Here is a 26,232-nt window from a genome sequence, read left to right as displayed (position 1 = left end):
ATCTACTGTCCTTAATAATCAACAATCAACATGTCCACAAAAGACCTGTCCACTAGTCTAATTAATTTTGCTACTTTGAAAGGTAGGTATGTCAGGGGGAAAAAATCTTCTGTTTTCTAAAAATATTTTCACCTACATCCATTTAGAACAGATATGTCAAACACAAGGCCTGCAGGCCGAATCCAGCCTGGGGAGGGCCTAGATTTGCCCCCCTGGGGCTGTCACAGAAATGGCAAGGGACTGGCCCCCGCTGCCCCAGCCCTGGCTCACCCCAACCCAGCTGGGCACCCAGGCGCACAAACATGAAACAGCGAGTGCTCAGGGGCTGGTGGTGTGCAACAGCAGCTGCAGCTCATTTGCCTCAGCCCGCCCTGTCCCTCCCAGCTTAACCCCGTCATGCCCAGCCATGCCTCACTTTGCCAGGCTTCTCCTCATGTGGCTCTGCTTTGCCAGGCCAGCCTCCTCATGCCTGGTCCCACTTTGCAGGGCTTTTCCTTATCCGGCTCTGCTTTGCCACACACTTTGCCTTGCTTGGGACATGGTGTTCTATAAGTCTAGCACCTCAGAGCATGCCCAACCTGTGGGATGAAAGGTGCGGAGATGTGAGGACATGGTGGCACAAGCCGAGCATCAGCCAGCTCCCAGTCATCCTCTCCGCCACGTGGTAGGGCCAGAGAGGGGAACTTAGCAGTCATGCAGAGCTGCAACCTGGAACTGCCTGCAGCTGGCAACATGAAACTCTGTGGTGGCTGGAGAGAAAGGGTAAGAAGAAGGAGAAAGCAGGAAAGGTTTCTCTCTCTCTCTCTCTCTCTCTCTCTCTCTCTCTCTCTCTGTGTGTGTGTGTGTGTGTGTGTGTGTGTGTGTGTGTGTATGACAGAGACAGAGAAAGAGAGAGCCAGGAGGGGAGGAGGAGGAGGAGGAAGCCGTGTTACAAAAAAGGGGAGCTTCCACCTTTCTCCTCCCCCTTCTCTTTTTTTTAACCTCCTCTCACTCTGTTCAGATCCAGCTGGAGGGAAAGGATAAGAAAGCACCAAGGGTTTCTCTCTGTGTGTGTGTTTGGGTGTGTGTGTTTGGGTGTGTGTGTGTCTGTGTGTGTGTGTGTGTGTGTGTGTGTGTGAGAGAGAGAGAGAGAGAGAGAGAGAGAGAGAGAGAGAGAGAGAGAGAGAGAGAGAGAGAGAGAGAGAGAAGAGAGCAAGGAACCGAAAGTGTGGAGAACAGGGAGCGTTGCAGAGTAAGCAAACTTACAAAAAAGGGGGATCTCTCTCCCTCTGTCTCTCTCACACATACACACACACACACACGTGCTGCTGCGTGGGAAAGGTGGTGTGCAGGCAGGCGAGAGAGCAAACTGACAGACTGGCTTTGTGGTCTATTCTTGCCTCCTCCCCTCCCTAAAATCAAGGCAATCATAAAACTCTTTGGATTGAATGGGAAGTTAAGAGGAATTGGTGTGAGTTGAAATTAAAAGGCTGAGTCAACTCCCCCCCAATTATTTTGTCAAAGACGTGGAAAGTGTATTTTATCTGTAGTATGTGCCTAGGAGGCAGTAGGTCTGTGAGATTTAGATGTATATACAGATTTGTTTCTTCTGCCTAATTTATTAAATCAACATCTAATTTGAAATTAAAAGTTTCTGAGAAATCCAGGGTGGTTTACAAGAAAACTCTCAAAGACAACTATTGTGAAGCATCACTAGCACTGCTTAAAACAATATTAAAACTGTGTATTTTAAGAAAGAAAAATATTAGTAGTAATTTACTTAGTGCTGTTTGACCATAAAATGTGGTGTTGTTCTACATATGCCTGGCTGAACAGTGTGTTTGGAGTTGCCTCTAAACAGATGAGGGATGCACCGTTCTTATTTTCCTTGGGAGAAAGTTCTATAATTGGGGTGCTGTCTTTGAGAAGGCTCTGCTTGTGGCCACTGTTCTATAAACCAAACCAGGGGGGCCATCTGGTCTAAATGGATGGTAAACAAAGATGATTAGGGAGCTGGAGGCTAAAACATATGACAAATGTTTGTGGTAATTGGGTATGTTTACCTTAGTGAAAAGGACTAGGGATGGTGACATGATAGCAGTGTTCCAATATTTGATGGCTACCACAGAGAAGAAGGGGCCAACCTATTTCCCAAAGCATCAGAAGGCAATAATAGATGGAAACTAATCAAGAAGAAAACCAGCCTAGAACTAAGGACTTGTGAAAACAACTAACCAGTAAAAAGGCTTGCCTTCAGAAGTTGTGGATGCTCCATCACTGGAGGCTTTTAAGTAGAGATTGGATATTCCATTGTCTGGAATGGTATAGGTCCCTTGCTTGAGCAGGGGCTTGAACTAAAGACCTCAAAGGTCTCTTCCAACTCTTTGTCTTTGAGAGAAGTGCTGCCAACCTCTCCCCCTCCCCTCATCCCTTCCTGGGCACAGAGAGAAGGAAGGAAGGAAGGAAGGAAGGAAGGAAGGAAGGAAGGAAGGAAGGAAGGAAGGAAGGAAGGGAGGGAGGGAGGGAGGGAGGGAGGGAGGGAGGGAGGGAAACAGGAAAAAAGAAAGGGAAGGAAGGAAGGAGGTGGGAATGAAAAGGAGGGAGAGAGGGAAGGATGGAAGTGAGGGAGGGAGGAAAGAGAAAGAAGGAAGGAAGGAAGGAAGGAAGGAAGGAAGGAAGGAAGGAAGGAAGGAAGGAAGGAAGGAAGGAAGGAAGGAAGGAAGGAAGGAAGGAAGGAGGGAGGGAGGGAGGGAGATTAGAATAAGAGAGAGGGACAGAGGTCTGAGGGAAGACCTCCCTTAGCACTTGGCCACCATCAGCCCTGTTGCTCTTTTGCCATCCCCTGGTGGTCTCCCATCCTATTGCTAAGAGTGCTTTGATTACAAAACCAGGTCTCCTCACATGGAGAGGGAGTGGGCCTCCCTTTGACCCATGCACTTTGTTCTCCTGCACCCACCATGAGCAACCTGGCCAAGGAGAGGGAGCACAGCAGCAGCAGCCTTGAGGAGAAGGTAAGCGTAGCTGAGCAACCCCTTGGGAAAGTGCAGCTAGGCTAGGCAGGGCTGTGTGGTCCTGGTGTCGTGGGAGCTCTAGGGCCAGGCTGGGCGCTTGACCTCTGCTGCCCGGGGCTCCATGCCACCATCCAGGGGCCCCGTGCACAGCCTGAGGCTCAGTGAGCTCCTCCAGTGGATCATATCCCAGTGCTCGCCCCAGTCCCACCCCACCTTCCGCTGGAGTTCCTTGGATCTGCCCCAGTCCTGCCCAGGTCCACACAGGTACCCCCGACGTGAGTGATGTCGAGCTGGCCACACCCCACTCAGTAGGCCATGCCTATGCCAGCCACGCCCACCTGGCCCCCCAATGGCAACCACAATGCTGATGCGGCCCTCAATGAAATTGAGTTTGACACCCCTGATTTAGAACTTTCTTCAATCACAATCTTGTTAAGCTTTTTCCTTTTAAATTAAAATCCTTTAAGAAGGCATTTTCCCCCTAATCTTAGTTTCAGAAAGAAAGCAACTGAATGGAGACTTCGATCTTCCATGCTGTTTATAATATTGGTCTTAGGTTGTAAATCAATAAGTTCCAAAGATGTTTAAGAAAATGAGACTTTTACTCTGAAATGTCTGTACAGTTTGTATGGTGGCTAAGAATGTGTTGTAAATGTCTTGGCTTCCAAGTTGCTCCACTCACAATTAACCAGGAGAAATTCAATTCCTGTGGTCTCATCGCAAGAAACAGAAGGGAGTCATTCCTAGATCTTTTGTCCAGAGACATTTTCTTCTGCTAGAAAACTGTCTCATAGTGGTGATTCCACCACTAGGAGCCGTCTTCAGTTGTGAAGCTGCTTGCAGGGCTATCTGATCCACCAACAGTCTTTACCCAGAAACCGCTGAATACAAGTAGAGTTGTTTGTGTCTGTATTCTTCTATTAAGCTTATTTTTTACTCCAGCCATAATCCATTTTTAAAAGGTAAATGCTACACAACTTACTATCCAAGTCAATTTTAACACTCTTAGAACAATACACAATTCTTTATCCTTAGTGAAAATTCAGTATAACATGATACTGAAATAATTTCCAAGAAATGATATTGTTATTGGGGTTATTTCCAGGGAAATGGTCTGGCACTGCAGCTTTATTAGTAGTTTTCCTCTATCATAGAACTTTCAAGCAAACAACCAGAATATAGTTGACCTCAAATGGAAATGTGCATGTCTTTACCTGCTTAGAAAATGTGAGGACAATTGTCATTTCCTGACATTATATCAGAAATGACATTACCAAATGATTATTGAAAACAGATGTAACCACTTTTGCCTAAGCTTCTACTTCTTTGGAAACTAACCCGGCAGTGATTTCAATCAATCATACAATATCCCATGGTACAATGCTACACAAGTAAATGATAATATTTCACCTCTTAATGTCAGGATGTCAAAAATGACAAATTGAGATGATTTTCAACATTTTTTAAAAAAAAGTCAAACCCATTTATGTAGTAGAGGAGAGGTTATGAATTGTATAGCACCAGGGAAGGAGGGATATATTAAAACAAATGTAGCTGATTAAAAAAAGAATGGTAATTTTGTGTTGAGAAAAGGACTGATACTTAGCTTCATCCTATGTGAATGTTGTATGTCATACACCAGGTGCACACCACAAAATTATTAATGCCTACTCTCTCCCTCTTTCTCTCTTTCTCTCTCTCTCTCTCTTTTTCTCTCTCCTCTGTGTGTGTGTGTGTATACCAAGAAATTAGAAAAACTCATTGTTTCTGCATTCAAAAAAACAGAAAATTCCTTCTTGCACCAAGATATGATAGTAAATTTAATTTAATTTAATTTTAATTTTAATTTATTAATATTTCTATACCGCCCTTCTCCCGAAGGACTCAGGGCGGTGTACAGGGCAAGAGTAAAATACAAAATTACAAAAGTTAAAAGTAATTAAATATATGCCCGTTAAAAGAACAATTAATACATAATAAATAACCCCAATAAAATAATAATAACCCCCCCAATCCCCCCTCAGGCCAGGCCGGCTTGTTCGAACAAGTATGTTTTTAGGTCGCGGCGGAAGGAGCGGAGATCGGGCGCCGTCCGGAGCTCAACTGGTAGCTGGTTCCATAATTCTGGGGTGCCCACAGAGAAAGATCTCCCCCTGGGGGCCACCAATCTACATTCTCTGACCGGTGGCACCCTGAGGAGGCCCTCTCTGTGGGAACACACAGGGCGGAGGGAAGTTGATGCCGGCAGCTTTTAGCTCAGAATGTGGTTGTTATTAATTTTTATTCTTCTTTTTAGAGCTGATGTATACAGTTGAACTTGCTGGAGGGCTTGGTGCCATTCTGCTGCTACTTGTTTGTTTAGTGACTATTTACAAGTGCTACAAGATAGAAATTATGCTATTCTACAGGAACCATTTTGGTGCAGAAGAACTAGATGGAGGTAAGCAAATATGCTTCAGCATATGCTTTGTTTGAATGTAGAATTTTATTTTAAAAGAGTGAAAAATTCTAATAAAGAGCTGTACTATTTTGAGAGCATATGATCACTAAGGTAAAAATAAATTTATTGATCTTTTTTTCATGTGAAATTTTAGTGCAACATTTATTGCATCACTCCAACTTCCCAACCTCAGAAACAACTTATCATAAATTCTACTTCTTACTAATCCCATTTTGTTACTTTCTAAAATGCAAGAGTTGTCCGTATCTTTTCCTGTTACTATGAATATTTATGTTCTAGAGTGTCATTTTATATATAGACTAACAATTGTTTAAATTCTTAATAATTGCTTTAAAAATGCTAAAACTATGCTCCTGAATTTACATTTAGTTTTGCCTCTGGGCATACAGTAATTACAGAATTTATTGTACAAAGTTTAGCCTATAAAACCGTTCGTGGGTTTTTGGTTTTATACTCTGTGGCTAAATTACCTTTTTTCTAAGAGTATTAATTTTCAGTAAATCCATTTTAGCCCACTTATGCATTATCCCTCAAATTGCCTGAAAGTGTTTAAAGATATTCAGCCCATTCAACATATTGGACTGAAGTAGGAATTTCAAAAATCTCTTTCACTCTATTTGAGACCTATGATTGACTATCACACTGACACTCATGTCTACAAATCTAGACAATCTGAATTTGATAATATGCTTCAAATTTAGTATGTACAGTTTCTTAGCTCATGCACAAGGTACAAATAATACAATATTTGTAGCAGAGGCAGGAGTTTGAGTTTATATGATCCTAATTCCATTTAGTACATATAGAAATAAGTCAAAACAGAGTGGGGGAGCTTTGTAATAAAATTAGTATTGATCTGCATGATTTTATTTCCTAGTGTGATCTACCATGAAGGGCTGAAATCAGTCTAGCAAATCTCAGTACAATTCTGCCCAGACTCAGGTTTCTTTATCTGTGAACTGGGCAACAGCTGTTCTTCTTGTTCCTTAAGGTTATTTATTCTTCTGATCACAATGCTAGCAGGTCAGAGAGCTTCCAGAGCCAGGATTGTTGGGGGAACCAAATACAAATTCTCTTGGATGATAGCTGGAACAGTGGTCAATAATATACACATAAGCTAACAGCAAATTCTTTGTGTTTCAGAAGTTTGGAAAAATTAACCCAAGCAGTTTTACTACCATTTGGGGAGTTTAATATTAGCAGACAGACACACAAAAAATCTAAAATATATAAAAGCAAATGCCAATTGCTACATGTTTATCTTTACCCATCATGAAAAGTTATTTTTATTTTGTCTGCAATTTGGTTTCATCTACTGATGAATTCAATTAAAAATGATTATTTTTGACATACTATAATTAACCTTAAGTATTTTATAAAAATTAAAATCCATTCTACAACTGTCATATGTAGACTATCATCTCCTTATATTTTGATGATTGACATGTTGCAAATGATTAAGGATGTTGAAAGGGACAATTAATTTATTATTCAAGCAGTTTTGAATCAGAAAAGTGTTTTAAAAATTTAAGTGTTAGTTTGCTTCTTATATCCCTTTGCTAATAATAATAATAATAATAATAATAATAATAATAATAATAATAATAATAATAATAATAATAATAATAATAATAATAATAATAATAATAATAATAATATCAAAATAACAGAAACAAAGGCAGAATATAAGGGAAAACGGCTGGATGATAGATTAAATAGGTGGAAAACCAAAGCTTTGCATGGACAACATTTGAAAAACATTGAAGGAAAATGTGATATGACATGGGCATGGCTTAAGATGGGAACCATCGAGAAAGAAACAGAAGGCTTAATACTGGCTGCTCAAGAACAAGCACTACAAACTAATGCCAGGAAAGCGAAGATACAAAAATCTACTGACAATCCAAATTGCCGACTTTGCAACAACAAAGCTGAAACTGTTTCATATTTAATATGTGAGTGCAGCAAAATCGTGCAAACTGATTACAAAGCTAGACATGACCGAGTTGCTAAACTAATTCACTGGGCATTGTGTAAAAAATACAACTTGCCAGTGTCTGAAAAGTCGTGGGAACACAGGGTGGAAAAAGTTGTCGAAAATGAGAGGGTGAAGATCTTGTGGGACTTCCGAATATAGACAGATCACCATTTGGAACACAACACGCCAGATATCACAGTTGTAGAGAACTGAAGCGTATAGCTGTTTGTTTTTTATTATGTATTGCCCTGTTCACCGCCCTGAGTCCTTCGGGAGAAGGGCGGTATACAAATTAAATTAATAAATAAATAATAAATAAATAAATAGCTGATTGATATCGCTGTACCAGGAGATGCCAGAGTTGAAGAAAAAGAACTGGAAAGAATTACAAAATACCGTGACCTGGCCATGGAAACTGCACGATTATGGATGAAACGTGTAACAGTGATACCCATTGTCATCGGGGCACTGGGAACTATGTCCAAAAACTTTACAAAATACATCAAGAAATTGCAACTTCCTGCAAATAACTCCAGCAAAGCTACAAAAAACTGCGCTACTCGGAACATCTTATATTTTAAGGAGATACCTGGTTGATACCTATGATGATGGCAGCAGCCCATGTCAATCATTAGTGCCAGTGAATTTGAGTGTTCAGTTGACTGAGTTTCATGTTTTATGAATAAAAGTTTAATAATAATAATAATAATAATAATAATAATAATAATAATAATAATAATAATAAAGTTGGAAGGGACCTTGGAGGTCATCTAGTCCAGCCCCCTGCTCAGGCAGAAAACCCTATACCATTCTGGACAAATGGCTGTCCAGTCTCTTCTTAAAAACTTCCAGTGTTGGAGCATTCACAGCTTCTGGAGGCAGGTTCTTCCACTGGTTAATTGTTCTAACTGTCAGGTAGTTTCTCCTTAGTTCTAGGTTGCTTCTCTCCTTCATTAGTTTCCATCCATTGCTTCTTGTCCTGCCTTTGGGCGCTTTGGAGAATAGCTTGAGTCCCTCTTCTTTGTGGCAGCCCCTGGGATATTGGAACACTGCTATCATGTCATCCCTAGTCCTTCTCTTCATTAAACTAGACATACCCAATTCGAGCGGCCGTTCCTTATATGTTTTAGTCCCCAGTCCCCTAATCATCTTTGTTGCACTTCTCTGTACTCTTTCTAGAGTCTCAACATATTTTTTACATCATGGTGACCAAAACTGGATTCAGTATTCCAAGTGTGGCCTTACCAAGGCATTGTAAAGTGGTATTAATACTTCACGTGATCTTGATTCTATCCCTCTGTTAATGCAGCCTAGCACTGTGTTGGCTTTTTTGGCAGCTGCAGCACACTGCTGGCTCATATTTAAGTGATTGTCCACTAGGAGTCCAAGATCCCTCTCACAGTTACTACTATTGAGCAAGGTACCCCCTATACTATACCTGTACATTTGGTTTTTCTTGCCTAAATGTAGAACCTTACTTTTTTCACAATTGAATTTCATTTTGTTAGATAGTGCCCAGTGTTCAAGTCTGTCCAGATGCTCCTGTATCTTAAGCCTTAAGCCTTAAGCTTGGAGTCATCTGCAAATTTGATGAGTTCCCCATTTATCCCTTCATCCAAATCGTTGATAAAGATGTTGAAGAGCACTGGGCCCAGAACAGAGCCCTGGGGCACCCCACTACATACTTCCCTCCATGTAGATGCAGTTCCATTGAGGACCACATGCTGAGTACGGTTGGTCAGCCAGCTACGAATCCATCTGGTGGTGATGCTGTCTAACCCACATTTTTCTATCTTATCAAGTAGAAGGTTGTGATCTACTTTATCAAACACCTTACTGAAGTCCAAGTAAATTATATCCACAGCATTCCTCTGATCCACTAATTTTGTCACTTGGTCAAAGAATGCAATAAGATTTGTCTGGCATGATCTGTTTTTGACAAACCCATGTTGGCTTTTAGTAATAACTTCATTTGCCTCTAGGTGCTCACTGATTTGTTGTTTGATTATCTTTTCCAGAATCTTCCCAGGTATTGAGATCAGGCTGATAGGTCTGTAATTTCCTGGATCCATTTTTTTTCCTTTTTTGAAGATGGGAACTACATCAGCTCTTTTCCAATCCTCTGGTAGTTCCCCAGTGCTCCAGGATCTTTGAAAAATATAGTTCAGTGGTTCTGAGATCACATCTGCCAGTTCCTTGAGAACCTTGGTCCTGGTGATTTGAACTTGTCTAGACTGGACAGGTGCTCAATTACCATTTTCTTGCCTATCTTAACTTGTGTTTCTATTCTGTTTTTATGGCACTATTTTTGATAGGTTGGTCTGGTTTTTTTCCTTTTGTGAAAAGACAGATGCAAAAAAATGAGTTAAATATTTCTGCTTTCTCCCTGTTGCTTGTCACCTTCTTGCCACTTTTACCCACTAATGGACCAATCATTCCCTTCACTTTTTTCTTGTTTTTTACATGTTGAAAGAAGCTTTTTTTGTTATTCTTGACTTTGATTGCAAGCCTTAGTTCACTTTGAGCCTTAACTTTCCTCACTTCATCTTTGCAGGCTCGGGCTATTTGCTGATATTCTGACTTAGTTATGTGCCCCTCTTTCCACCTTCTATACTTGTCCTTTTTATCTTTCAATTTGTCAGAGAGTTCTTTATGCAGCCACGCTGGTTTCTTTTGAGAGCTGTTGTTTTTCCTCTTCATTTGTATTGGGCTTGACTGGGCTTTTATTATCTCACTTTTCAACATTTCCCAAGCTTCTTGAGTTTTTTTCCCCTTGAGGATTCTCATCCATGGAATCCTTCCCAAGCCCTCTCTAAGTTTATTGAAATTAGCTTTCTTAAAGTCCAGGACTCTAGTTTGACTGTGTTCTATTGCTTGTGCTTCCATAATGTTGAATTCCAATATTGCATGATCACTTCCTCCCAAGGTTCCTGTGGCTTCAACTCCTTCTATCATTTCATCTCTGTTAGTGAGAATTAGATCCAAAATGGCTAATGCCCTAATTCCCTTCTCTACCTTTTGGGTAACAAAGTTGTCTGCTAGGTTTGTCAGGAATCTGTTTGATCTTCCACTTGGTATGGAGTTTGTCTCCCAGTTGATGTCAGGGTAGTTAAGGTCCCCCATTACTATCGTGATGTGCTTCTTACATACCTTAGTTAGCTGACTAGCAAAAAGTTCATCTATTTCCTCTGTTTGGTTGGGTGGCCTATAGTATATACCTACAGCAATGTCATTTTTTCTCCCTTTTATATTGACCCAAATGCATTCAAGTTTACAGTTTTCATCATTGTTGTGCTCTATTTCTGTAGAGATGTAGTTATTCCTTACATAGAAGGCAACTCCACCTCCTCTGTTATTTGGTCTGTTTCTTTTAAATAATTTAAATCCCTCTAGCTGTGACAATGAGTCCTTCATTCAGTTAACACATTATAACAAAGCTAATGAATGAACACAACAATTATTTTGTCCTGTTCTTGCTCTTGCAATGCAGCCAAGTACTTTTTGGTTTTTAAATGCCAAGAGCCTAAATATCATTTTTAGCTTTATATTATTTTTACATGATACTATCAAGTTTTTCAGATTAGGCTTACCGTATAATTTCAGCACTTGTGAATATTAAAATATTATAATAAATATTATAATAAATAGACCAGTGTGAAACATTTGACAAATATACTAATATGAACAATAGAATGATAGAATAACAAAGTTGGAGTGGACTTGGAGGTCTTCAAGTCCAATCCCCTGCTCAACCAGGAAACTCTATACCAGGGGTAGGCAACCTCGGCTCTTCTATGGCTCATGGACTTCAACTCCCAGAATTCCTGAGCTCAGGAATTCTGGGAGTTGAAGTCCACAAGTCATAAAAGAGCCGAGGTTGCCTACCCCTACCCTATACCATTTCAGACAAAACTCTCTTCACTTTATTAAAATACCTGAAGTTTTACAACACATCTGGCCGACACATCCACAATCATCCTGATTATGTCCACTGCACACAACATCTCAGAATGCAAAGCTCCTTGTTGAATTTTTTTTAACATTAGCCACTCATTTTTGTAGAGAATGTAGAGAAAAACTAATTATAGATTTGATTTATTGTAACTGTTTGAACACCAGTATAAATATATACTTAGTTGCAAAATGAGTTCTTTAATTCATACTTCATCCTTTCTGTTTTTAAATAGAATTCAATACATTCACAAGAGTAATAAAAATAAAATGTGTGATCTACTTTCCATAATGTCACTCCAATTACTATTCCTCTAAATTACATTGTCAAACAAAATAAAAACAATTTGAGGCAAACAAACGTATCCATGTGTTCAACAAACAGCATGATCTTTTGCCTTACATCATCATTAGGGATCAGTTCTGCTTCACAAATTTTAAAATGCTGCCTGTAATACAGAGATGCCTCTGGCTCTAACTGCCCTTGAAGTGCTGATCATATGTGCACTACTTTTGCTTATGATATTTAAATAATGCTTCCTTCCAAGAACCTGAAGATTGATTCCCTTCCTACAGTTGTTGTTTTTTTTTGTTATTGTTGTTGTTGTTGTTTTATCACCCAAACAAGCTGGTGGGATGTAATAGACCTATATGAAGTGAGTGGCTCATGGTTATCCAGAGAGCTCATGGCAATGTTACTAACCTAACTTTTTATAAAAACACTGTGCTTAGGTAGGATCAGGGCTCTGTGGTTTTACTCTTTCCCAATTCTGCTACCTTAGATTCTTTAATTGAGATCTCTGGGGATATAAACTAGGACTTTTTCCAATGAACCATTCGCCTGTTGCCTCTATTGGGACAACTACATCTGATTTTCCCTTATGTTAATGTGTATATGACATCTGGTGTATTTACTTGTCATGCTCATGGAGCTTACATCTTTTATGCTTTACTTATAGAGCTGGGGAAAGTACTGCAATTAATTATTGGCTTTCAAGCTGCTGAGAGGAATCTTTCTGCCTTCTCTTAAACAACAGCCAATTTCCATTTATATGAATAAACATTTTATTCATATACATAGTGAAGGCTGTTCCATTACAGCAGATGGGCACTGCCTACCATGTTCCATGCATTCAGTAAACCACCTTATTTATCACTTCTTTGTAAATATCATGTGTTAGATATCATAAGACAACCAGATCTATGCTGTAATACACAGAAAATTCATAGGGTAGCCAAGAAAATTTTAATATCTTTTTTTCCTTCTGGTAATAATCTAGGTTTTGCTGCCAATTCAGTAACCCTAAATTGTAGTTTCTGATTCAATATTCCTGTTCTATCTTTATGGAATTCCTCAAACAATAGAGGAAAGCAGAAGTGTGAATCTATTGTTTCTCCCTAAACAGAGGACAATGGAGCAGATGCAGTGGTGGGATTCAGCCAGTTCACACCATTTTGGTAGAACCAGTAGCTATTTTTTTGTTGACCTTGGTGAACTGGCTGATTCCCTAGCCCTTTTTCACAAGGCCCAGAATGGCCCACTGGAAGTGCATGGATGCCACTTCCGGGAGTCCATTATGAGCCAAGGAGGCTTCCCAGAACGGCCTACCAGAAGTGTGTGGATACCACTTTTGGAAGTCCATTGTGAGCCGGGGAGGACTCCCAGGCCCAGAAAGGCCTGCCGGAAGTGCATGGACGCCACTTCTGAGAGTCTGTTCTGTGCTGGGGAGGCCTCCCAGAATGGCCTGCTGGAAGTGCATGGATACCATTTTTGGAAGTCTGTTCTGAGCTGGGGAGGCTTCCCACGCCCAGAACGGCCTTCCGGAAGTGCATGGATGCCACTTCTGGAAGTCCATTCTGAGCCAGGGTGGCCTCCCAGGCCCAGAACAGCCCACTGGAAGTACATCCATACACTTCCGATGGGCCATTCTGGACCTTGGATGGCTCCCCAGGTCTCCAGGATCAGAAAAGATTTCTTGAAGAGGCATCCACTCACTTCCGGTGGGACATTCTGGGCCTGGGAGGCCTCCCTAGCTCAGAACAGACTTCTGGAAGTGGCATCCATGCAGACAACTGGTTGTTCATGTATTCGAATCCCACCACTGAGCAGATGTCATCTCTGCCCATGAAGAAATAATGGAGGAAGCAGAGCAGCCACAATGGGAAATTAATAGTCCAACTAATGGACTCATATTAAGCCCATTGACCAATGAGGTACTCAAAAGAGCAATTACAACCACTTTAAGCTCAAGCAACTATGTCAGAATGGACGTGGATAGATAGATGCAGTTTCGCCTAGGCTGCTATTGCTGCAACTGATTTTAAATCACATATGACTTGGATTGTTGCTATGCTTCCCTTCTCTTTGAAGTCTTCAGTTACATTCTATCCAGAAAGTGAAGTTTCTTCTGGAAAAGGAGTGAAGTGGGTGGAGTAAATTGAGAAGGAATCAAAATTCCTTCCTTTCCAATCAGTATGACACCTCCCTGGATCCCTTCTGTTATACAGGGCCTAGTTCATCATTTGGTCAGTGATGGCAAAACTTCTGGCCTTGGCATGTTAAACGTTCAAAAAATATTATCTTGGTTTATGGAGATTCTCAGTCATCCAGGTCATGGTTGTCCCAAAGGTGCTTTTTCACAAGGCAACTGGACTTTCTTTTTTCACTTTGAAGATGTTTCACTTCTCATCCAAGAAGCTTCTTCAGCTCTGAGCAAAAACATCTTCAAAGAGGAAAAAGGAAGTCCAGTTGTCTTGTGAAAAAGCACCTTTGATTCTGCTGGTATGTCACCCTCTCCCATCCAGATTTTAAAAAAAAAGCACACTCTCTGCTAGAGAGAAGTTCCCCGAAGATGGGCTCCAGCACAAGTCCAAAAGCTTGGAATACTGAACCTCTGGTCCCAGTGACCAGCCCAGATTGGATCCTGCAACATTATGCTGGGACTCGTACATTTGCCTTCGTTCGCAAAAGAAAAAGAGCAATAAATTAAATTATTTAAATTTATTGTTTAATAAATAAATGATTATTTATTGTAAATATTTTTTGAAATACCTATCCAAGGCAGCTCTAGGTTGCAAAAGGTCTGGAAACTTCAGAGAATGCACTTGCATGGTCTCAAAGCCTCCAAAATGAGCAGAAAAGTACTCGGGTGACAAAGTCAGAGCAGGGCTCTCTTGCACAATTTCCAAAGAGTCTGGAGGCCTGGTGTGTCACTAAAAATGTCATGGCACATCACATGACACATGTGTCATAGGTTCGCCATCACCAGTTTAGTTTGTAATCTGTATCCAACCCACAGAATGGCATATGGTAAAGTGGTAAGCTTTATAAAATAGCATTTCATTATCTTTGATTCCTTGGACATCTAGATATTGTTTATTCCGTTTGTTTTATTCTCGTGGGTATACGAGTCAGATAAATATCTCACAGAACAGAGAGAATATTTAAAATCTTCATACTTTAGACTGTTTCAGATGAGTTTTAGTCTTTTCTATATCACTCAAGTTGACTTCTAAGAGAATGTTTAGAATTTTCTTCTATAAATATTGCCTTAGCAGAATTTAATTTAAATACATCATGCAGAGGAGAATTATCAAGAATTTTTAAAGTTATTTGATTGGAATTGACCAAATATTTGAAAAGAGATCATTCAGTTTGAAGCTAATTCCATAACATTTCATCTAGTATCTCCATCAGTGTCAAATCTCATTAACAAATGAAATTCAGCAAAAGTATAAGTTGCAACACAATGTTGTTAACATTTTGAAAATGATATACTATTTGTGGAGTATAACTTTTCTGCATCAGTAATATTTTGCAACTTGTAACGGAAGATTTGGAAAATAATTTTAATAAGCTTGTCACATAATTTATTATACCCCTAAGATTTCTAAACTTTAAGAAAAGGTCATTTAAAATAAAGACATATTTTTTAAAAAAAATCTATTAATATATACTTCTGTTTCACTAATACAGAAGCTAATATAGATTTTAGCATAATAACTATTATAAGACAAATTTGCTGTGACTGATGATGGGAGCTGAGTTTGGTTAATATTAAGCACTGTAGTGCTTAATATTCCCAGTCCAATAAAACTCAATCAGAGTTTTTTTATAGACATCTGATAAGGTTTGACTAAGTAGCCATTCTAGGATGGCTAATATGTCAAAATTCAGGTTTTACATTTATATGCCAGCTGCTAAGAGTCTAGTTAATTATTTTTTTTTGTTTTTCCCTTCTGTATTTCATGTTTTCAGAAACAGGTGTTGTTTTTCTTCCTAGAGTAGAAATTGAAAAAATTGTGTATTCATCACTAAGCTATATTACTGTAATAAAAAGCAGATTTTTCAAATGGCATAATCCAAACCTAAAGCCAAAGTGTAACCATGAAATCGATCACATTTCCATCTGAAGAATCATTGATATAGAAACTTGAGGTAGAAGCTTTCATCAAAAAAGAGGAGAGAATTCCACAGTTTTTGCTTACGTTTCAATACTCTTTATTTCTTAACTTTGATACTGCAAGAAAATAGGAAAAAATGTATAAAATACTATGAAAGTGTTGGGATCTGCCCCGCTGGCCTTCTTCAGGAAACTACAACTCTTGATGCCATGTGGTTAATTGAAAGAACTTTTACTGAGAAACAGTGATTGCAGTAAGGTTAAGGGGAATCTTAACATTCCTGCACAAAGCTATTCTTCCCTCTTTGAAACCCAACTCCCTGACCAGTCCACCAGCAGCCAATACAGTGTTGCAAAGTTGTTTTGAGAATGCTGAGGTACAGGATAGATAACGGGTCATCCTCAGGGTACAGCAATCTTGGAGTCAGGCTGGAACCGGCTGGGAGGGAGTCTGTTCTGTCTCTGAAGACAATCCCCCTCCCTAATTCCCATGCAGTTGCAGCAGAAGTGAAAGTATGCAAAGAATGCTCTCCCAGAGCATCCTCCTCTCCCCGCCACCAGAATGGCAGAACACCCAAAAAGGTGTTGACATGCTGCCAACCCAAACAAGAGGGATTATACCTGCAGAAGACATGGAAAAGAAAAGAAAATTAGAGCAGTCATTTAGGTTTGTCAGGATATTGATTATGAAAGTGTTTCATTAATCAAGGGGCTCTAACATGTCGATGGTTAACCCACTCATTCTGGCCAGGAGGAAACTCCTTTTATGCCACTGAATATTGGAGGTTCCCCCTATGCTTCCAGGAGTTCAAAATCTCCTTCACTTCAAAGTGTTGTTCACCCTCTATTAATAATGGTTCAGGGACCAGGGAAGGAGCTGGCCTAACGGATGAAGAAACCTTGGGTTTTAGTAAACTGCAATGAAAGACCAGATGGACCCAGCAAAGTGACTTTGGCAAGTCTAATTCCACTGTGATGGGGTTGATAAGGTGTTTGATGGGGAAAGGCCCCACAAACTTAAGTCCCAATTTCTTAGAGGGTTGAACTGACTGTAAATATTGCATGAACAGATAAACACAGTTTCCCATTTTAAAAAGTTTTGGATCAGTTCTTTTTTTGTCAGCTTGTGCTTTAAAAGCATCACAAGTTTCAGTTGGGGCTTTTCATACAATGGGCCAGGTGTTTTGTAGCTGGGAGACCCATTCCGTGAGGCATGGCACCCCAGGGTCATTAATGGGCAGCTTAGACATAGGCTTGAAGTCGTGACCTGTAGCCACTCAGAAAAGGGTGAAACCAGTACAGCTGTGTACAAAGTTATTGTATGCCACTTCTGCAAATTGCAAGAGGTCAGTCCAATTATCTTGTTGATAATTAATAAAACATCTAAGGTATTGTTCCAATACTGAGGTTGTTCATTCACACCCCCATTCGTTTGGGGATGATGACTGGAACTAAGGCCTTGGTCAGTACCTAGTAGGTTAATGAATGCTCGCCAAAACATGGATGTGAATTGCACCCCCTATCTGAAATGATGCACTGGGGTGCTCTGTGTAGTCTATAAATATGATGCAGGAATAGTTTTGCAACACTTCAGACAGATGGGATCTTTTGACAAGGGATAAAATGCACTTGCTTGGAGAATAAATCAGGGTCATCATCAGAGTCATTGTCTGTTAACCCTGGTGGTTGTCTGTTGGGGTCAGAGTTCCTTTGGATCTTTTTGGTGATGGGGTGAATTCCACAACCTCCACTCCTTTCAGCGCCATCTCTTTGTCTCTTGGTTGCACTTTAATGGGCTTCCCCACAGGGACTGGGCTGGTCTTCTTCGCTGGATGGCCGGTTTTGCATTCTGCCACTTGATGCCCCTCTTGGCCATAATTCCTAATTCCCTAATTCCTATGTGGTTACAGCAGAAGTGAAACAATGCAAAGAATACTCACCAGAATGGCAAGGGACCCAAAAAGCGGACCTGACAGGGCTAAATTCAGAAGAATTCAGACATACTGCATGTCTGGCTTATCAAAAATTGTCCATGAATAGATTTTAAAGGAAAATAATAATAATAATAATAATAATAATAATAATAATAATAATAATAATAATAATAATAATAATAATAATAATAATAATAATAATAATAATAATAATAATAATAAATAGTTTGAATTGGGTTTGGAAGCAAAATGAAGTGTTAATACAATTTAACATGTTTTAGTTTAAATGATTTAAAAGATATTCAGATCATGCTGAGTCTCATTAAGACAGTGATGATAATGCAGTTTAAATCCTTCAACATCTAGAGGTGAATTTTACCCAGCACCAAGATAAGAGGAATGGTAAAAGACAAAACCAAGGAAGCAAAAGGAAGATTGGACATGCCAACTGGAGAATCTCCAAGAACTTTCAGTAATCCCTGGATTTTATAAATGTTTTGATGGCAATTATCTTAATGAGTTCATAATGTTCAAGATATGCAAACCTTTGCCAACCTAGATTTCACCAGGAAATTATTTGGGTTTTGAACAGCTTGCTATTTTCAGGCTTCTTTTTTGTATTGCTGTCACCAGTTTATTGATTATGATGGGGTTGTTTTTAATACTAATTATTTTATATTTTATTATAAGTCTATAGTTACTCACATTTTTATGGTCTAATGTATTGTTTAATTAATAGCTTGTACATTAAAGCCTGTGCACACAAGTAATTGACTTGAAAGAGCTATATATTGTATAGCCTATTTATTGCATTCTACCATTCAGGATAGAATACAAAGGTTTAAAGCATAAAAATATTTTAAATCATTGATTTGTTTTGCCTTGCAGTAAGATTGTGTTGTCTGTTAATACTACTGTTTTTGAAGAACAACATCCTACACAGCAATTGTAATCCAAAAATTGTATTATTATTGTGCTTTTAAAATAATATGGAATTTTATAATGATAATGATAATGGTGATAATGACGATAACAATAACAATAATAAAGTTGGAATGGACCTTGGAGGTCATGTAGTCCAACCTCCTGCTCAGGCAGGAAACCCTATACCATTTCAGACAAATGGCTGTCCAGTCTCTTCTTAAAAACTTCCAATATTGGAGGCAGGTTGTTCCACTGATTAAGTGTTCTGTCAGAAAATTTCTCCTTAATTCTAGGTTGCTCCTCTCTTTGGTTAGTTTCCATGCATTGCTTCTTGTCCTGCCTTCAGGTGCTTTGGACAATAGCTTGAGTCCCTCTTCTTTGTGGCAGCCCCTGAGATATTGGAACACTGCTATCATGTCACCCCTCGTCCTTCTCTTCATTAGATTAGGTAAAGTAAAGGTAAAGGTTCCCCCGCACATGCGTGCTAGTCGTTTCCGACTCTAGGGGCCGGTGCTCATCTCCGTTTCAAAGCCGAAGAGCCAGCGTTTGTCCGAGGACGTCTCCGTGGTCATGTGGCCGGCATGACTAGACGCCAAAGGCGCACGGAACGCTGTTACCTTCCCACCGTAGTGGTCCCTATTTTTCTACTTGCATTTTTACGTGCTTTCGAACTGCTAGGTTGGCAGAAGCTGGGACGAGTAACAGGCGCTCACTCTGTTACGCGGCACTCGGGATTCGACCCGCCAAACTGCCGACCTTCTGATCGACAAGCTCAGCGTCCTAACCCACTGAGCCACCGTGTCCCTTTCTTCATTAGATTAGACATGCCCAATTCCAGCAACTGTTCCTTATATGTTTTAGCCTCCAGTTCCCTGATCATCTTTGTTGCTCTTCTCTGTACTCTTTCTAGAGTCTCAACATCTTTTTTACATCATGGTGACCAAAACTGGATGCAGTATTCCAAGTGTGGCCTTACCAAGGCATTGTAAAGTAGTATTAACACTTCATGTGATCTTGATTCTATCCCTCTGTTAATGTAGCTTAGCACTCTGTTGGCTTTTTTGGCAGCTGCAGCACACTACTGGCTCATATTTAAGTGATTGTCCACTATGACTCTGAGATCCCTCTCACAGTTGCTACTATTGAGCAAGGTACCACCTATACTATACCTGTGCTTTTGATTTTTCTTGCCTAAATGTAGATCCTTACTTTTTTCACCATTGAATTTCATTTTGTTAGATAGTGCCCAATGTTCAAGTCTGTCCAGATCCTCCTGTATCTTAAGCCTGTCTTCTGGAGTGTTGGCTGTTCCTGCCAGTTTGGTGTCGTCTGCAAGATGGCAAGGAAGTAACAGGCAGTAGAGAGAAAGCAGAGCTGCTTAACTTATTCTTTGCATCAGTCTTCATGCATAGAGAAACTATAGCCCAACCTACTAAAAAAATTACTGCAAAAAATAGACTAGAAATAAAAATTAAAATAATCAAGAAAATGGTAAGAGAACACATGTGTGTAAATCACTGGGACCTGACAGATTACATCCCAGATTTCTGAAGGAGCTGGCAGATGTTATCTCAGAACCATTGTACCATATCTTTCAAAAATCCTGGAGCACTGGGGAAGTACCTGAGGATTGGAAAGAGCTGATGTGGTTCCTATCTTCAAAAAAAGGGGGAAAACAGACCTAGGAAACTACAGACCAATCAGCCTAACATCCATATCTGGGAAGATACTGGGAAAAATAATAAAAAACAGATCTGCAAACATCTAGAGACAAATAAAGTTATAACCAGAAGTCAGCACAGGTTTTTAAAAACAGATCTGACCAAACCAATCTTATTTCATGCTTTGACAAAGTGACTACATTAGTTGACTAGCAGAATGCAGTGGACATAGTAGATTTAGATTTCAGTAAGACATTCAACAAAGTAGATCACAACCTACTTCTTGGTTAGCTAGAAAAATGACAGCATCCCCACCAGATGGATTTGTAACTGGCTGACAAACTGAACTCAATGAGTAGTCCTTAATGGCACTACATCTACATGGAGGGAAGTAAACAGTGAGGTAGCACAAGGTTATACAGTATCTTAGACCTAGTACTCTTCAATATCTTCATAAATGCAAGGGAATAGGAGAGTAACTCATCAAATTTGCAGATGACACTAAGCTGGCAGAAATAGCCAACACACCAGAAGACAAACTCAGGATCCAAAAAGTTCTTGACAAACTTGAACAATGGGCTCTATCCAATAAAATGAATTTTAATTTACCGGTAATTTTAATTTAAAATGTGGACAAAAGCACCTGGAATACTGCATCCAGTTTTGGTCACCACATTACAAAAAAGATGTTGAGATTTTAAAAAAAGAGCAAAGAGCAACTAAGATGATTAAAGACCTGGAGACTAAAACATATGAACAATGGTTGCAGGATTTGGCTTTGGTAGTCTAGAGAAAAGAAGGACTAAGGGTGACATGATAACAGTATTCCAGTATTTGAGGGGCTGCTGCCCCAAAGAAGAGGGGCTCAACTTATTTTCCAAAGCACCAGAATAAGAAACAATGGATGGAAACTGATCAAAGAGAGAAGCAACCTGGAATTAAGGAGAAACTTCCTAAAAAGTGAGAGCAATTAACCAGTGGAACAAGTTGCCTTCAGAAGTTGTGGGTGCTTCATCACTGGGAGGTTTTTAAGAAGAGGCTGGACAGTCACTTGTCTGAGATGGTATAGGATCTCCTGCTTGAGCAGGGGGGTTGGACTAGAAGACTTACAAGGTCTTTTCCAGCTCTATTCTATTTGATAATATAAACAATTGTGGGGAAAATACAGTATTTAAAAACAAAAACATTTCTGGCATGTGTCCCATAAATCGGTTGGTGGAGATCACTCAATCAGTTAAGAGAGGAGGGAGAAAGAGAGAGATTCTAAATAATAATAATAATAATAATAATAATAATAATAATAATAATAATAATAATAATAATAATAATAATAATAATAATAATAATAATAATAATTTTATTTGTATAGCGCCCTTCTCCCGAAGGACTCAGGGCGGTGAACAGGGCAATAAATACTAAAATACAAAGATACAAAAATTAAGAAAAGATTAAACATAATGCCCAATACAATACAACAATAAATACAATACGTTAAAAGCAATAATAAAACCCAAACCCATCAGACCAGTCCGGCTTGTTCAAACAAGTAGATCTTTAGATCACGCCGGAAGGAGCAAAGGTTGGGTGCCATCCGGAGCTCAACCGGTAAGTGGTTCCACAAATCCGGTGCACCCACAGAGAAGGCCCTCCCCCTGGGGGCCACCAGACGGCATTCTCTGACCGGTGGCACCCTGAGGAGGCCCTCTCCATGGGAGCGCACTGGGCGGAGGGAGGTTGATGCCGGCTGCAGGTGCTCCCTAAGGTACTCCGGACCCATGCCATGTAGGGCTTTAAAGGTCATTACCAGCACCTTGAATCTCACCCGGAAGACAACTGGAAGCCAATGCAGCTCACGGAGCAAAGGTGTAACATGGGAGTATCGGGAAACTCCCAACACAAACTAATCATGCTTCTGTTGTGGCAGCTACCTATCTTCCTCTCTTTTCATAGAGTTGGTAGTAATGGTTTTGAATGGAGGGGAAATTATTTACTTAACATGTTTCTGTGATGCTTTTATCTGGTTTTGGAATAGAAACAGCCTCTCTTTCCCCCCCTCTCCTCCCCCCTTGTTTTCAGAGAAATTTACCAAGGCACATTGAATTTTTTTTCCTGTAGTTTCAAATGGGCATGTGTCTGTCACTTTTGATGTTGTCTGTTTGACTACATTTCTTAAGCCCCAAGGCAATAACATACATTAGGATCTTAGTTGCTGAAGCTGCTATGAATATTGCAAATGTTTTATGAAGGCTGTAGGTAGAGAAATGAAGGAAGAATCTAGTTTTCAATTTGAAATGGGAATCTAGTAAAATGGCTTTTTTAATCATGAAAATACTATAGAGAAGATGGAGCACAAGCAGCTACTTAGTGATATATGGCCAAATAGAAAAGACGAAAAATAAATAAGAAATATATCAGTATAATATAAATGGACATATAAATATAGGGACTTAGGTAAATCAATATGAAATAAAATCTATCTTCTTTTTCATCTGTCTCTCTTCTCTGTCCCTTTATATTTACAGATAACAAAGATTATGATGCCTATTTGTCATATACCAAAGTGGATCCTGACCAATGGAATCAGGAAACTGGGGAAGAAGAACGATTTGCTCTTGAGATCTTACCAGATATGCTTGAAAAGCACTATGGGTACAAATTATTCATTCCTGACAGAGATTTAATTCCAACTGGAAGTAAGTTTTTAATCACACACACACACGTACATACACATGCTGTTTAGGTACATTTTAATGTGATACTGTTCTAATGCTTTTTATTATACATTTGATTAAAATAAATAATCAAAGCATATTAATAATAAGTACTACGGTACTAATACTAAAATAATAAGCACTGTATACAATAAGTATATGTATACAAGATTATGCAAGATGTTGTTTGTATGGTTTCCTATGTTACCATTACCACAAACATCCATTGGAGATGAAAAGCTAGCTGAAAGGTCAGCCATAAATAGATTTGTATCCTTTATACCTAATTTGTATTCTTTATTAAGTGGAAATATACTTCTTATTGAAAATATTCAATTGTGAGAGTCCTCTTTGAAGCCTGAAATGATGGAGACTACAAAGAAGTATAGCACACAAAGAGAAAATGTCTTTGGATTAATAGCAACATTCTGTAGCATGACACATTTTCATCAATTGTTTACTCTTAAATATAAACTATTAGAGCTATTATATTATATTAAAAGCTATTATATTATATTAAAAGCTTTTTATAGTCATCTTTTTCCATTGACAACTTAGACCAAATTCACCTTTCCTCAATAAAACTGATTTTCTCATAGACACCACCCACTGAAAGTGTACATCAGACAGGCTTCAACAATTCCAGTTAAATAAAGATATCCTTTTTGCCCTTGCAGTTTGCAGAGATATAACATGCAATATTAGTGAAATGATGGAATTAGATTGCATTAGGCTGCCACCAAAGAATCCACTGAGTTATATTCCAGTGGAAAAATAGGCCCATCTGCATGCAATTTTTTTTAAAAAAAAAATCTGGATAGGACATGTTCTATAAAAACAAATGTGTATTGTAGAAACATTGGCTCTTTTCCTTATGTTTTTTTAAAAAAATTAAATTTACCTGGAGTACTGATTTCCCTCTTCCAGGAAGTAAAAAGGAAATATTTCCTTTTATTCTTCATTCAGAGAAGGTTGCTCTCTATCTGTTTTCCTGAAAAGGGGGGAAAAGACAATTCTGCTAGCAGTTTTTACACACAGCTCCAGAGGGTGCTATTTCTCTTCCTATTCCTTTCCTATTCTGAATGGGTTCTCACCTAGGAGTAATACCTCTTTAACAAGAGATGAACATGTGAATAGATCTTTCAAAATTTACATTGAATGCTTTTTAAGACGTAAATTAATAGTACTTATTTAAGATCTGCTTACAGTTCACAGTCTTGGCACAGGGATTTTTTCTGATCTTGAGTTGCTCTTTTGCTTATCAGCCTACATAGAAGACGTGGCAAGATGTGTAGACCAAAGCAAGCGACTGATAATTGTCATGACTCCAAATTATGTGGTCAGAAGAGGTTGGAGCATCTTTGAGTTGGAAACCAGACTTAGGAACATGCTCATTACAGGAGAAATTAAAGTGATCCTCATTGAATGCAATGAACTCCGAGGAATTATGAACTACCAGGAAGTTGAGGCGCTGAAACATACCATCAAGCTTCTAACTGTTATTAAATGGCATGGACCAAAATGCAACAAGTTGAATTCCAAATTCTGGAAACGTTTACAGTATGAAATGCCTTTTAAGAGGATAGAACCTATTACCCACGAGCAGGTTTTAGATGTTAGCGAACAGGGGCCCTTTGGGGAACTGCAGACAGTCTCAGCAATTTCAATGGCTGCTGCTACCTCCACTGCTCTTGCCACTGCCCACCCTGATCTGCGTTCCACTTTTCATAACACATATCATTCACAGATGCGTCAGAAACACTATTATCGAAGCTATGAATACGACGTACCTCCTACTGGCACCCTGCCTCTTACCTCAATAGGTAACCAGCATACTTATTGCAACATCCCAATGACACTTATTAATGGACAGAGGCCACAGACAAAAACTAACCGAGAGCAGAATCCTGATGAGGCTCATACAAACAGTGCAATCCTGCCCCTCTTACCACGGGAAACTAGTATCTCCAGTGTCATTTGGTGACATCAGTGCAAGGGGGAAATCAGCTCCCTTGATCAGAAGCAAGGTCTGCAGTCTGGTGCCTGGAACTACATCCTCGACTGCTGCTGTTAAACATGCATTACAATCTATGAAATATGAGGAAAAACAGGGTCTTGTACATATGGTTTTGCAAATTCCTTTGTAGCATCAGTCTTCCTGTTTTACCCATGTCTTTACCATCCACATGTTGACTTTGTTTTATATGTCATTAAGATTTGTATATTTACATTTTTTTAAAAAAAGAGAGAGAAATGAAGAGACTGCTGTATAGATAGGAATTTTTTTTCTTCATTAGTATAGTTTGAGTGTGCGTGTGCATTTTAAACATTTTTGGGGAATGCTTGGATAAAACTGCTTTTAATCTAGAAGTAGTATCCATTTTCTAGGTCTGCCTAGGCCAATACCCAGAGTCATGCTTGCAGCAATTCACCATTGTCTGTCTGTGTGTATGTGTGTGCGTATGTGTGCGTGTATGTGTGTGCATGCACATGGGTGCCTGTGTGCATGCATGTATATGTGTGAAAACACTTGTACTTGGGAGATCCCCACAAATGTTTCATAATCCTTCATGTTTTTATCACACTGCTACACTCTGCCCTTTTCCCCTCACCTTTTTAAAGCAGCACACTGAGTGAAATTAAAGATGGTCTAATTGTCTAATATTTCACGTAGTAAATAGTTGTGAACAACAACAAAAAAAACCCAGTCTGTATTACTTGCTTCACAATAACCACTATAACCACTATGGAATCTATAGAAAGAATAATAAGATTTTTCTGTTTGATTTTATGAGTTGTTTGTATTCATTTTATATAGAAATAACACGCCAACTCTAATTCATTGACTTCCTGGGAAAGTGTTGTATGTGTTGTAATTCCCACTACCTATTTTGTTTGTCTGTTTGCTTGAAATCAATGGGTTTTTTTCTTCTTTACATTCTTCAAATGAGATTATTGACATCTGCCAAGCAAGTAAGGCAGTAGGCACTGAAGTCCATTAAATCCTGGAGAGATTTCCAATGATGGCTTCCAAACCAAACTAGAATAGAAGGACAATATCAAAAATGGTTTATCACATTGTATTACATAAAATGCTGTCTTTTAAGAAATATGGAACATACTTTTTCAACAAGTTTGAAACATATGTATATTCAAGTTTGGTCATCACCTTTTCTTTTCACTGATACATCCGGAATTTAGCATTCTTTATTATTCATT

At 39.2% G+C, this 26,232-nt stretch overlaps 1 protein-coding gene across 1 annotated transcript in view; it reads left to right on the top strand.

Moving 5' to 3' along the window:
* IL1RAPL1 (interleukin 1 receptor accessory protein like 1) overlaps window positions 1-25,288 on the top strand; it is a 741,179-nt gene extending 715,891 nt beyond the window's left edge. Inside the window, exons 8-10 of the mRNA XM_081327132.1 lie at window positions 5,287-5,430; window positions 22,825-22,995; window positions 24,279-25,288. Coding sequence (XP_081183258.1) covers window positions 5,287-5,430; window positions 22,825-22,995; window positions 24,279-24,997 — 1,034 coding nt within the window. The 3' untranslated portion in view covers window positions 24,998-25,288. The remainder of the gene's footprint in view (window positions 1-5,286; window positions 5,431-22,824; window positions 22,996-24,278) is intronic.
* Window positions 25,289-26,232: the final 944 nt, after the last annotated feature.

This window comes from Vipera berus (genome assembly GCF_964194415.1).
Source record: "Vipera berus genome assembly, chromosome: 4".
Classification (NCBI taxonomy): domain Eukaryota; kingdom Metazoa; phylum Chordata; class Lepidosauria; order Squamata; family Viperidae; genus Vipera; species Vipera berus.
Note: the sequence above shows the minus strand (reverse complement) of the source record. Positions and strands in the feature narration are given on the sequence as shown.